The sequence below is a fragment of the Marmota flaviventris genome, chromosome 18 (genome assembly GCF_047511675.1).
Source record: "Marmota flaviventris isolate mMarFla1 chromosome 18, mMarFla1.hap1, whole genome shotgun sequence".
NCBI classification, from domain to species: domain Eukaryota; kingdom Metazoa; phylum Chordata; class Mammalia; order Rodentia; family Sciuridae; genus Marmota; species Marmota flaviventris.
In genome coordinates, this window is record NC_092515.1 from 46,116,238 (window position 1) to 46,129,449 (window position 13,212).

Genomic DNA, 13,212 nt, shown 5'->3' on the forward strand with positions numbered 1-13,212 from the left:
CTGCTTCCTTGGTGAGAAGCCTCTGGCAAGCTCTCCTGTTGACTATAACCAGTGTGACTTGGAACACGATGTCACCCTTCCAGAACTCTTCTCAGACCTAGATAAAACCTACTGTATGTCTCCAGTTAGGGACAAGGTGTTTGGAATCAGCAGCACCTTATGCAACAGAGCTGCCGGAGGGCCACTCCTCTAAGGCAAATGAAATAAAAATCATGGTGTGTGGAAAATGTGCCCTCAGAGTCCTAGGAACCAAGAGTTTAAGGCTTTTCTGCAAGTAATCCAGTTTTTATTTTATGTTTCTTAGAAAACTGAAGGTTTGTATTTACCACATATGTTACCTAAGATGCAGAAAGGAAAAGAGAGACAGAGAGGTCCAGGATTGCTGAGGATTTCCATTTCTACCAGCCTTGTCCAAGCTGCCCACTCTGAAAATGACCTCTGCTGGGCTCTGCAGGGCTCCCAGAGTGGGGGATTTTCTTTCAACATGAAATCTATCTTTTTGCTTTTTCATTTCTATGGGAAACAGTATATGCATGCAAAGTTGTTGGCTACTCTCATTTACTTTACTTCAGAAATTGTGGAGGGCTGAGACACCTGAATTTTTCTTTGAACACTTTAAAGCACTTTCTGCGCCTGGAGCCTCTCAGACCTGCTCCCAGAGGAATTTTCTTTGAGTGTTCATATCTCAAAACCTTATGTAACCTGACACAATTATCTGAAAGGAAAAAGAAAAAAAAAAAAAACTCAGAATCCAAAAGAACAGTGTTCTGAGCTAGGAATGAAAGTCAGGGTTGGGAAGTGTTCTCCCCTGCCTGGGGATTAGGTCCTACCTCACTATGACAATGCCCAATTCACTTTCCAGAGAAAAATGCTAACCCCCTGGCACAGGGACCAATGGGCACACATTTGCCTGTTCCTCCTGAACAAAGAATCGCTTAATGGGGGGCTCCTGGGCATTACAAAGCTCTGGAATTGGCCATTGGTTAAAAATATTTTAATAATCACTTTGAGTGTCTGCCCTTTCCAGGATGGAAGTATGACTGGTTATGGGTCCCTTTGGGGGGAGATAACTCCTGAGGCTAAAAATCAACCCATCCAGAAATCTGGAATCTCATGGCAACGTTTAGTGCCAAAAATGGGGTGTACATGGGGGTTGGTCCAGGTGATTTTGTCTCAATCTTAGTCTAAGACTCCTGCCCCCTTAGCCTACCCTAAACTCAAGGGAGGGGGAAAGAGAGTGAGGGCAGAACTAAAATTGGGGCTCTACCTGGAGATGACCTGCATTCTGGAAAGTCCCTGGGCCACAGAGTTCTTCTCTTCTCCCTTTTGTTTTCTCTTTTAGAAATACCAACCCCACTGGCTATTTGCATACCAGTGGTGAAGGACCTCCGGAGCACAGGCACCGTTCATAGGTGGTTGCCTTTTCAAGGAATTCGCTGGAGAAAATTGGAGGCAAGGCTGTGAACAAAACCCCATCCATCTGGTTTCAGTTTATTTTTAAAAAACAACACACACAAGCCTCCCCACCAGCAATCAGAAAACAGCTTCAGCTTCCCCTGGGGGGGTATTAGCCACCAGGGGTGGGGCTGAATTATGTATATGCAAATAAATGACACCAGGCGTCCAACAGAAACTAATTTTTGTATCTTTTGCAGTTGTTCTGCCAAGAAAAGGCCTGAATCAGGGTTGATGGAAGCTGTAAAGAAGCAAGTTTTGGAATTAATTTTAACAACCAAGTTGCCTTAATTCTGCCTTGAAGAGACATGTTTCTTTTTTTTTTTTTTAAGTATTTTTTTTTAATTTTTCATTTTTTTTGAGAGAGAGAGAGAGAATTTTTTAATATTTATTTTTTAGTTTTCGGCGGACACAACATCTTTGCTGGTATGTGGTGCCGAGGATCGAACCCGGACTGCACGCATGCCAGGCAAGCATGCTTCCGCTTGAGCCACATCCGCAGCCTGAGACATGTTTCTAATCCAGAAGCAAATAAAGGAAGGTTGACAGTCTTTCACCTGGGTGCCATTCACTAAATAATGCCATCAGGCCAGGGGCAGTGTGGCCTGATGGTTAGGAGAATAGGATTTGGATGGCTGGGTGACCTAGGGCATGGCATTTAACTTCTCTGAGTCTATGTCCTGTGTTTGGGAAGAAGCTAATGAAAGTACCTGCTTCAGAGGTATGATGTGTATAAGGAAAATAAATAAAGTACAAGCAAGCTGACCACAAATTTCTGGCATGCAGCAAACACACAATAAATGTGAAAGAGGATTATTAATCCTCAAAATCTCAACTGGAGGATCCAAGACAGATCACACCCAGAGTTAGCCAAGTACTTCCCCTAAGTGTTCTCAGCTGGGGCTTGCTTTTCCCCTGAGGCTGGTCCAGAAAACACTGCAGAGCACGAACTGAACTGTTTCCCACCTCCGAGGACCCTAATCTCCAAACATCTGCCTTTAATCCTGGGGACAGGAAAAGAATTCAGAGGTGCCAGACACAGTTTAAAAACCCAAATGACACTCCTCGCTTCTTGTGTCTTACTGTCTTCTGGGTAATAAAGGGCCTGATTTCGAGGTGCTCAGCCTAGATGGGTTACCTCTAAAAAATGGGGGGTTTCAGTTCACACCTAGGGCATTCGGAGGTAAGTTGGCAACCTCCAGGGTTCCCAAGCCACATGTATGAAGTGCTGGAATCCACAAGCATCCAGTTCCCTCTGGCCTCAGCCCTGGCATGTATGTGAACACCTTGGGCTGTTTCTAAATGAGACCTTGGTTCCTGTCCCTCATCTGGATGTAGTAATAAGACTTCTGGCCTCCACTCTTCCCGCTTTCCCCAAATTCTGGCCAAATGGGACAGGGTGTCTTGCTGAAGATCATCCCAAGCTCTCCTTTGCCCTTAGAATGAAGTCTAAGAGGCCATGCATGTGGCAAACATAGCTCCACACTAACAGTTCTCAAGAGCACAGACTTTGAGTTCAGGTACACCTGAGTTTGGATGTTCAGGCGGATCCAGTGTTGAGTCCAAGATCTTGAATGATTTTCTAAGTCTCTGGAAGCCTCTGATGGAAATTGTAAAGAAACAAGTTTTGGAATTAATTTTAACAACCAAGTTGCCTTCCTTCCCTTGCATGTAAAATGGTGACAATGAGACCTATTATAAAGTACTATTGTAAGGCCTTTGCACTTAACCCAGGACTCGGGATAGAGTGAGAGGTTTGGAAGTCAACACACGGAATGAAGGTGGGGAAGGTGGTGGGGAGGAGGTGGCTCCCAGGACTCAGAAAGATGATGAGACCAATTTTGGACATGCTGAGAGCAAGGGGCCTATGTGTGTCCAAGGGAGGCATTTAGGGCAGAAAGGAGATCTTGGTTGGAGAGCCGAAAGTGTGGCCAGCATGCAAGCAAGATGTGCACAGGGCAGGGCAGGAAGAGCATGAGATCTCCACAGCCAGAGGCTCACCATGAGGAGGACAACCTGGTGAAGGAGGCGCAAGGAGAGGCAGAGAGGTAGGAGGAAACCAGCAGCAGTGGCTGTGCAGGGGAGACAGGGCTTGAGGCCATCAAAAGAGGCCAGCAGGGCAAAGGCTTCAAGGAGGCCAAGTTAGAAGGCAGAGATGGGTCTATGGGATTTGGTGACTAGAAGGTCATTTAATGGTGACATCTGTGAGGTCAGGATGGGGAGCTGACCCTGGGCTGCAAAGGGGGAGGGGAAAGTGGAGAAAGTGATTGTTGACAACTTTAGAGAAATGTGGTTGAGAAAAGAAGGAGACCATGTGAGAACAATGCCTGAGGAAAGGACTCTAGGATTGAGGTTACCAACAGGAGAGGCCAGAGCCAGAGTTGCTGCTGGGATACAGCCAGTTGTTTATTGTTCTTGTCTTCAGCAAGACACCCTGTCCCATTTGCCCAGCACAGGGCCCGAACCCATTAGGAAGTCAATAAAAATTTGTTGTCAGATGTGGTGGTGCAGACCTGTAATCCCAGAAGCTCACGAGGCTGAGGCAGGAGAATGGTAAGTTCAAAGCCAGTCTGGGCAATTTAGTGAGATTGTCTCAAAAAATAAAAAGGGTTAGGGATATAGCTCAGTGGCAAAGGACCCTTGGGATTGACCCTCAGTACTGGAAAAACTAACTAAATAAATAAATTTGCTGTCCTTCAGGAGGGGGCATGATGGGGTCTAGAGCACGTGCAAGGTCTGGCCATTGGCAGGAAGAGGAGCCCCTTTGTCATTATGTCAGATGTGAGCAGAATGCAGGGCAGGCTCCTTGGGATTCTGTTGCCTCTGAGCTGGACCACAGAGGAAGGACGAGGTGATAAATGAGTGCCTGGCTCCAAGAACCCAGGATAGAGAATCTAGTATGAACACTCTTGGAGACTGCCACTTGGCACCCCCAACTAGGGACTTCTGTTCCTTCATCCTCAAATCCAGGGCTCATTGCCTTTATCCCTTCACAGCTGAACCCTCTCAATGGGCCAGCAGATGGTGCCCGTGAGCTGCTGGACTCTGCCAGAGTAGACCAGAGCCAGCCAGTCTGCCCTGGACCCTGAGTCCTCCAGATCCTGGGGCATGCTAAGGGTTAAGCAGTTTCTGACAGGTTGGGAAGTTAGGACAAAAGACTAAGGAAGATGTGAGCTGAGGACTTGGGGCGGGGTGGCTCCAGGGGCTCCTTCCTTCTGGTTGCCCTTCATTCCTCTTTCCTCCCAGGCCTCACCTTATCTGTGAGGGTTCCTGCCCTCTGCCCCCCTTCCATTCTCTTCCAGGGAGGCCCCAACCAGCCCAGACTCCTGGTTCTGGCAGAGGCTGGTTGTCTGCCCCTAGGCAGGCACGACCTGGCACCAGCCTCAGACAGGGCTGGGCCAGCCCCTCCCAGTTATGACTGCCTGAATCACCCTCTACTTCTAGAACACCTCCACCTGATGAGGGGAATGGGTCAGTGGCCAAGGAGGCCACAGAAGGTTGAAGCACAGATCTTGGGAAGGAGGAAGAATGGCCTCCTGGTCTAAGAAGGAAATGAATTAGGAAGGTGTATAATAATGTGGCAGATAATCTAGTCTGCAACTGAGATCTCACAAGGCTATTGGTTCCACCTGAGGTGGCACAGTGTCCTAGAAGCTGAACTGAAAATACCCCCTTCCTATCTTAGCGATCCTATACTCCATATCCAAAGGCCAAGCCAGTCTCTCCCCATCGTGGTCTTTCTGATGAATCAAAGTCCTTCATGATTCCTTCAAGGGACAAGGTAGGACCCTGCTTCTCAGTCTCACCTTCACCTTTCTTATCTGCCTCCATCCCCCAACCCTTCCATTTTTGTTCTGGCAAGCACTGGCACTATCTATGTGGCCTTCACCTTGAAAACTCCCCAAGATACCCCCTTCTATCTCCTTCTCTGATTCCCAAGTGGAAGGCCTTAATGGTCTGAGGCTGAAGAAACTATAGTCAGATTCTCAGTGGGGTGGCTAGAACTGGGAGGGGTGGGGGGTTCTGACCAATGCACATTCTACAGCTCAGAGCAGGAAGCCAGGCCAAGATGGGTATATACCTCTGAGCCTGGGCTATGCATACAGGGCAGTAAGAGTCAGTGGATTTGGATAAAGTATATTTCTCTGAGTTTCCAGAAGCAGGATGACCCAGACTTGAGAAGAGGAAGTTACCAGAAACACACATATCTCTCTATCTGTCTCTTAATCTCTCTCTCTCTCTCTCTCTCTCTCTCTCACACACACACACACAGAGAGAGAGAGAGAGAGAGAGAGAGAGAGAGAGAGAGAGAGAGAGGAAGGATCATGGCTTAGGGAACCACACAACCACATGGTACAGAGAAGCCATGGAGCCCCAAAGACATAAGTACATACAAACACAGGCACACAAGGTAAATGTACCCAAGGTCAGGCGTACACACCCTCCCCAGGAAACTCCTGCCTCCTAGGGCAGGTCTAGTCTGCCATCCATACTTCCAAAAGGAGGGAAAGGTAGAGGAAGAGGAGTGGCTTTGGGCAGAGATGGGTCCTCCACTCAGAGCTTCTTCCCTTGGCCTGGCCCCCAGCCCCTCCCTGTGATCTCCCTGGCCCACTAGGAGCCAAGTCTGGGTGCAGAGAAGGCTTTGGAGGGGGCATTTTCATAGAATCCTGGCACAGAGCCTGGGCGCAGGAGAGAGAGAGACAATGAGCAACAGGGTTAGGAGCTGTGATAAGGAGTCTATAACCTTCTCCCAGGACCTATAGAGAACAGCAGGAGGCACTGGACAAGGCCTGGAGGCTCACAGGGAGACAAGGACCCCCTCTGCAGTGGCTTGCAACTTCTCTCCTCAGCAAAAGGCCTGGCACCCAGGTACTGGCACCAACTCCCAGTCCCTGGCAGAGCTTTGGCATGAAGCTAGGCACAGGGTGCCAGACACAGGGGTGGGCAGGGGGGGGCACCAGGCCACACACAAACGAGGACCTTCATACACACAGGCATGGATATGCACCCACACACCACTTATTTTATCTCCTGGGGATTCAAGGGAGAAGGGCAGGGACCACCCTGTCCTAGAGGCTGCACTCACTGACTCTGGGGGTGTTCCCATTGACTTGGCTCTTGCAGGGGGAGGGAGAAGAGGAGCACAGGTAAGACCTGGAAGCTTCCTCTGGTCCTCCACCCACCCCCACCCCCCAAACACATGTACTTGAGTGGCATGAGGTGGCGTTTGTGCATCCCCAGAGTTGGTCCTGGATGGAAGAAGGAAGGAGGGAAGGTCACCTCTTTTCCCTCAGCCCCTGCCCCAGGAGGATTTTGTGACCGCAAGCTACTCATGTGTGAGTGTGCGTTAGGGCATGCATGCCTGGGACCTTCGGCCCGCACACAGTGTGCTGATGCGGGTGTGGCAGGCGGTGGCCAGGCGAGGGCGGACTGGTTCGCCGCTGAATTCCGCCAGACTACGGCGGTACTATCAATGTGGAGAGCCTGAATGGAGTTTGTGTTTGTCCTCAGGTGTCCCGAGCAAGTGTGAGCAGGATGTGCTCACCTGGGCGCGGCGGCTCATGGCCCTGGGTGCGTTCGTGGGTCTCAGGGGTGAGAGGATGCAGGGCACAGGAGCTGGGCCCAAGGGCCCTTTACTCAGCTCAGCCCTCGGCAAAAGTCTCCTCCTCGCGCAGCAACTTAGGACTTTGTTCTGGCTTCTTCGAAAGCGGATCTGGCGGAGAGGGAGGGAAGGGTGGGCGGGGGGGATGGGGAAAACACCTGCCCAGCGGGGGGTGCAGGACATGAAGTGAAGAAAAGCCCCACCCCCGCCCCGCCTCCGCCCCGCCCTCTTCCCGCCCCCGGGGTTCTTTATAAGCTGGGTCCGAGGGCCAGCAGAGAAAGTATCCCTCCCGCCCCAATCTGGTGTACCCCTGCACCCTGCGTCCCGGCCCCGAGTCCCTCTCCTCGCTCCCAAGTCCAGCCCTCGCCCCGCCCCGGCCCAGCCGCCATGGAGCGCTGGCCTTGGCCGTCGGGCGGCGCCTGGCTGCTCGTGGCGGCCCGCGCGCTGCTGCAGCTACTGCGCGCAGACCTGCGTCTGGGCCGCCCGCTGCTGGCGGTGCTGGCGCTGCTGGCCGCGCTCGACTGGCTGTGCCAGCGCCTGCTGCCCCCGCCGGCTGCACTCGCGGTGTTGGCTGCCGCCGGCTGGATCGCGTTGTCCCGCCTGGCGCGCCCGCTGCGCCTGCCGGTGGCCACTCGCGCGGTGCTCATCACCGGTGAGTGCGCGGAGCGCGGGGAATCCAGGCTAGAGGGCGGGACCGCACACCTAGAGGGTTCCCCATGGGCATGGCCAAGGCGGGCTCCCCAGCCCAGGAGAGAGAGTTCCCCTTCCCTTGGGTGTTAGGGATCAAGCCAAGTAGGAAGCGCTGAGCACCTCCCCAAGTCTGGGAAACTACCTGCCGCTCCAGGGAGTGTTGGAAAGAAAGTGAGCTAGGGAGTAGGCAGGTGCTCAAAGGAAACCGTGACTGAAAAAAGGGGAACCTTCTGGAGTTTGGGGAGTTTATGCTGTGTGCCCCTGTGAAAAAACAGTCGTGTAGCAGGGAATAGAGCTCTGAGGGACTTCAGAAGACACAAGTTGGAGGAGAGTCAGTCATCCATTGAACTCTGCCTGGTATCTCCGTGTGGGACGTTGTCGCATGTTCTGTTCCCTGGGGGCAGAGGAAGGAGCTTAGAAGGAAACTGCACTGACTGGAATCCTTGAAGTTCAGAAAATCTTGAGGTCACCCTGAGGAAAAACTGGGCATTCAGCTGCCTCTTAGGTCTAACCACCTACCGGCAACCTTCTGAGATAGCAAGAGTCTGCACCCCGCATCTCCCCTCCATCCTGCCTGGTCCTCAATGCCCAAAGAGGTCCTGGAGAACAAGGCTCAGGTGCCTCTGGCAGCCTGACTGAATTTTCTTGGTCTGGAGTGGGGAATAAATCCATCACTTGAGCAAGGGAAGGAAAAGGAGGTGCTCAACCACAAGTGGAGATGGGGAGAAAGGCCTGGGGGCCCTGGCCCATTGTATGGGGACAGGAACAACCTACTTTCTCCCTTAACCAACAAGGCTGTGGACAGGTACTCTGGGCTCTTGCATTGGGCCTGTCCTGAGGACACCTAGCAAACTGGCTTCTCAGAGACCCATTAGGGGTCCTGCATGATAAATGGGACTGGGAGAACTCTGGAGGAAATCCTTGAGCTGGGTCTCAGAGGACGCAGGGAGAATGGTGAAATATGAAAGGTGTCTGGGTCAGAGAAAGGGTGTGGGACAAAGGTTTAAGGCAAGAATAAGTATGACCTGGGTAGGGGACAGTCAATAACCAGTCTGGCTACAGGGATGTTATGGGACGTGAGATTTCCTTGGAAGAGGCCTTGGATAGCAGGTAAGAAGCTAGACTATGCTGAGGTGGGGAGCGATGGAAACTGGTTAGAGGGTTTTGGGCTTTAGCAGAGGTAGAAATGGAGTAGAGCTCAGGCCAAATGGTAGAGACCCAATTCGGGGTGTAGTGTGAAGATTCAGGGGACCCAAGTTTCAGGGGTTTGAGGAAAGAAAGCCATCAGATCCTCCTAGCATGAAGCAGGAACTAAGTTATAGGCTCTGCCCTCAGGGACCGGGCAGATCTCCTCCTGCCTTCTAGTTTGTGAGCTGCCTCAACAGGACCCAGGCCATCTGCAGGTATTAGAGGCCCTACTGGGCAGTCTTTCCTGAGATTGACCTCAGGTTTTTATGATGCTGCTGTGGATTCTCCTAGCCTTAAGGCTGAGAGAGGTGAGAGAAGGACTGCCCTCTGAGACCTGGATTCCCTCCATCCCTGGTTCAAAACTTCCACCTCCTGTAGCACTGATTTCCTGCCTTCCCAGTGCCTTCACATCTGGCATTTCCTCAGTCAAGATCAGGCTACAAGACACTTAAGTGACCAGGTCCTGCCCTACCTAAGAGCACTGTATCTTATGCCTGCCAGTACTGCCACCCACTCCTCACTGCTTGCCAAAAACTACTTCATTAGTTCTGCTATGGGTTTGGGGTTTGGGCTGGGTGCCTATATGCAAACTCATGTGCTAATGGGTGACAGGGGTAAGCCTGTGTGTGAACATCCAGGCAGATTGGAGGTACTAAAAGTTACCCAGTGTAATGTATGCTGGTAAGAAGGTGTGTAAAATATAGGTGACTATGTTGGGACTCCATCGCTGAGGTTCTGGGAGGGTTTAGTTTTCCTATGGAGGGCCTGTCTGCTTTGGGAGGGAGCTGAGGAAAATGTATGCAGGCATGATCCCCCCCAAAAAACTCTCTTTTCCCCTCCCCCTTTCCTCTCTCCTCCCCCAGCTAGACTTGTCTTTGAAGGACTCCCCAGCATGAGTTGGTGGGCGCCCAACTGCACAAAGCCCAACTTGCAGCCCCCAGCCCAGCTTTGTTCTCTGCCTCAGCAGAGGGGGTAGGGATGAAATGAGGGGTACTGAGTGTTCAGGACAAGCAGAACTGCTTTGCAGCTTTTCTGCTCAGCAGGACAACAAGGGGGGATGTCCAGAGGGCCTTCTCCTTCCTTGGCCCTCCCCCTCCCCTTACTGGCTACCCACAGAGCCAGAATCAGAATCAAGAAGCAGGGGGTTATCGGGTACCCACAGACCCCCTCACTGGCCCTACCTGGTGGCTCTTCTCTTTGTATACCAACCAGAAGAAATTAAGCCTCCAACAGTGGTAACTGATGTCCAGTCATATTCTGTGGGATTGGGAAGGGATTCAAATGCAAGTCTGTTCTCAATCTACCTTGGTTCCCTTTCTGGGGGCAAATAGTCTGGGGTTCAGAAAATCATGACCCAACTGTTGTCATGATTGGAATTGCAAGGGTTGCGGGAGGGTACCGAGGATGAGGTGAGGATATGTTTCCAGCTTACCTAGAGCCTCAAACAATAGTTGAAACTGGTATTGGAGAGAGTCTCAGGTTGGACAGAGCCTGATGGATGATACCAGAGAGCTTGGGCTTCATCTTGAGGACTCTGGGGAGCCTTGTGAAAGTTTTCAGCCACAGAGTGATTATCATTTTTGGAAAAATCCCTCTGGCTACTTAAGGAAAGGATGAATTCAGTGAGCTAGAAGGGACTAAATGATTGAGGATGCTGCTTCAATTTCCAGTTAAAGGAAGGAAGGGCAAGGTTCTCAGAGTAGGGAGTCAGGTAGGAAGGGAAACTGTACAGTAACTGCATGCGAGCTAAGGCTTAACATCAAGCAAGCAGGAGGACATCAGGGATGGTACAGGGTCTCAGGCAACCTGGGATAGAATCCTGACCTTATTCTGTGCTGGCTACGTAATTTCAGGAAGCAAATTAGCATTACTAAGACTCAGTTTCTTCTGTAAAGTCAGGGACAAAAGCCACATTTGGTGGGGTAGCTGTCAGGAGATAGGAAAATGATAGCTGTCACAGAAGGACAAAGCCTACCAGAAGTGGATATAGGGAAGGAGAGCAGGCTGTTAGCTAATACTGAGTTGAGTGTCTAAGAGCCTGGGTCCCACCCAGACCCCAGTGATCTTCGGGTTGTCTTGGGGCTGGACTGTGTCACCAAGAGAGTTCACTAGCTGCCCTGCCCTGGCCAGGCTGCGACTCTGGTTTTGGCAAGGAGACGGCCAAGAAACTGGACGCCATGGGCTTCACGGTGCTGGCCACCGTGTTGGAGTTGAATAGCCCCGGCGCCCTAGAGCTGCGTGCCTGCTGTTCCCCTCGCCTAAGGCTGCTGCAGATGGACCTGACTAAGCCAGCAGACATTAGACGTGCGCTGGAGTTCACCAGGGCTCACACCACCAGCACTGGTCAGTTGGCATTGCTCCACAGGGTAGGGCATGCCTGGGCGGGTGTGAAAGGGACAGGGATTTAAAATTTGCTACTGGACTGACCTGAGGCTTCTCTCCCTGCCTTCATGTCTGCAGGCCTGTGGGGCCTGGTCAACAATGCAGGCTTCAACGACATAGTAGCCGACGTGGAGCTATCTCCAGTGGCCACATTCCGCACCTGCATGGAGGTGAATTTCTTTGGTGCATTGGAGCTGACCAAGGGCCTCCTGCCGCTCCTACGCCACTCAAAGGGTCGCATTGTGACAGTGGGTAGCCCAGCAGGTGAGAGCCCTCCCCCTCTGGAGGGCAGATAGGGATTTGGGGAAACCCTGGCAAAGGCTGAGCTGCCTCACTGTGCCCCTTTTATCCCTAGGAGACATGCCATATCCATGCTTGGCAGCCTATGGGACCTCCAAGGCAGCCATGGCACTGCTCATGGACTCATTCAGCTGTGAACTGCTTCCCTGGGGGATCAAAGTCAGTGTCATCCAGCCTGGCTGCTTCAAGACAGGTGAGGATCGGGGCTATGGATGGGGCACGCATGGGGTCTGGTACAGGAAAACAGGTGGGCATAGTCTTATGGGAGCAGGGACAGATCTGAGGAATGGACTTGGCTTTGGCTAGAGGAAACGTGGTTAAATAGACTGTTAGCCTTTGGTTTCCTAGCCAGCCTCCCTCTGACCTTGCTACCTGCTCCCCAGAGTCAGTGAGAAATGTGAGCCAATGGGAACAGCGCAAGCAATTACTACTGGCCAACCTGCCCCAAGAGCTGCTGCAAGCCTACGGTGAAGACTACATCGAACACTCGCATGGGCAGTTTCTGCATTCGTTGAGCCTGGCCCTACCTGACCTCAGCCCGGTTGTCGATGCCATCACTGACGCGCTGCTGGCAGCTCGGCCACGCCGCCGCTATTACCCAGGCCGTGGCGTGGGGCTCATGTACTTCATCCACTACTACCTGCCAGAGGGCCTGCGGCGCCGCTTCCTGCAGAACTTCTTCATTAATCCCTGTCTTCCCAGAGCACTGCGGCCTGGCCAGGACACACCCCAGGCCCTAAAACCCAACCCAAACCCTTCCCCGGTGGCAGCTCGGTGAGCTCTGTGTATATAAGGCCTAGCTGCTCCAGCATAGGAGGCTCTGTGAGCCCTTGGCTCTTCCCTGGCTATTATGACCCCCCCGAAGCCTATCCTAGAGCCTAGCCTAAACCACCCCAGCCCTACCCACTGCAGATGCCCAGTCCAGGCCCAGAAGGCTGAGGTTTTCCAGTGAGCTTCTGGGCCTCTCTAATGCTTCATGAGCCTACAAAGACACCTCTTGGGCACAGTGTTCCACCCTTCAGCTTGGAGAACCCAGTTGAATGGGGAGTTTAGTGCACGATTTAGCTGTAGCCTTTGACAGGACCCTACAAACAGTACCTCTGCAAATTAAGGAGTGACTGGGTGATTAGGGACCCCTCCAGGATTGTTTCTCAGCACCCGTGCCTCAGTGGTGCAAATCCATGGTTAAATTCCAACTGTCTCTTGACCAACTCAAGAATTGGAAGCCCAGCCTCTCTCCCCAAGCCATAAGGAACTGCATACCCAACTTGCCCAATTGCTACTTTTTAAATAAAGACAAAATTTTATTTCTCCTAGAATGGGGGAGATGTACTGTTTGGAGGAGGTGACTGGTTGCCTGGGTAATAGGGTGTGGCTGCCTAGCAGATTGGGAACAGCCTGGGGAGCTCTTGGGGCTCAGCATGGGGGCCAGGGCTCTGGGCACAGGCCTGACTGGGCTCCCCTGGCACATTCTGTGGTTCACACCCTACCTCCTCTGTTGACCTCAGGCAAATAATTTATCCCTAGATCTGAGTTTCCTCATAGTGAACTGAGGAGAATAATGATGGCAGGGAGTTATAGGGCTCAGTAAAGCA

At 52.0% G+C, this 13,212-nt stretch overlaps 1 protein-coding gene across 1 annotated transcript; it reads left to right on the forward strand.

Moving 5' to 3' along the window:
• The first annotated feature begins 7,444 nt into the window (after positions 1–7,444).
• Hsd11b2 (hydroxysteroid 11-beta dehydrogenase 2) lies at positions 7,445–12,885 on the forward strand. Its single transcript, XM_027953971.2, has 5 exons — positions 7,445–7,709; positions 11,066–11,278; positions 11,396–11,581; positions 11,673–11,810; positions 12,001–12,885. The coding sequence occupies exons 1-5, from the start codon at positions 7,445–7,447 to the stop codon at positions 12,393–12,395; spliced, it is 1,197 nt and encodes a 398-aa protein (XP_027809772.1). The 3' UTR covers positions 12,396–12,885.
• The last annotated feature ends 327 nt before the right edge of the window (positions 12,886–13,212 follow it).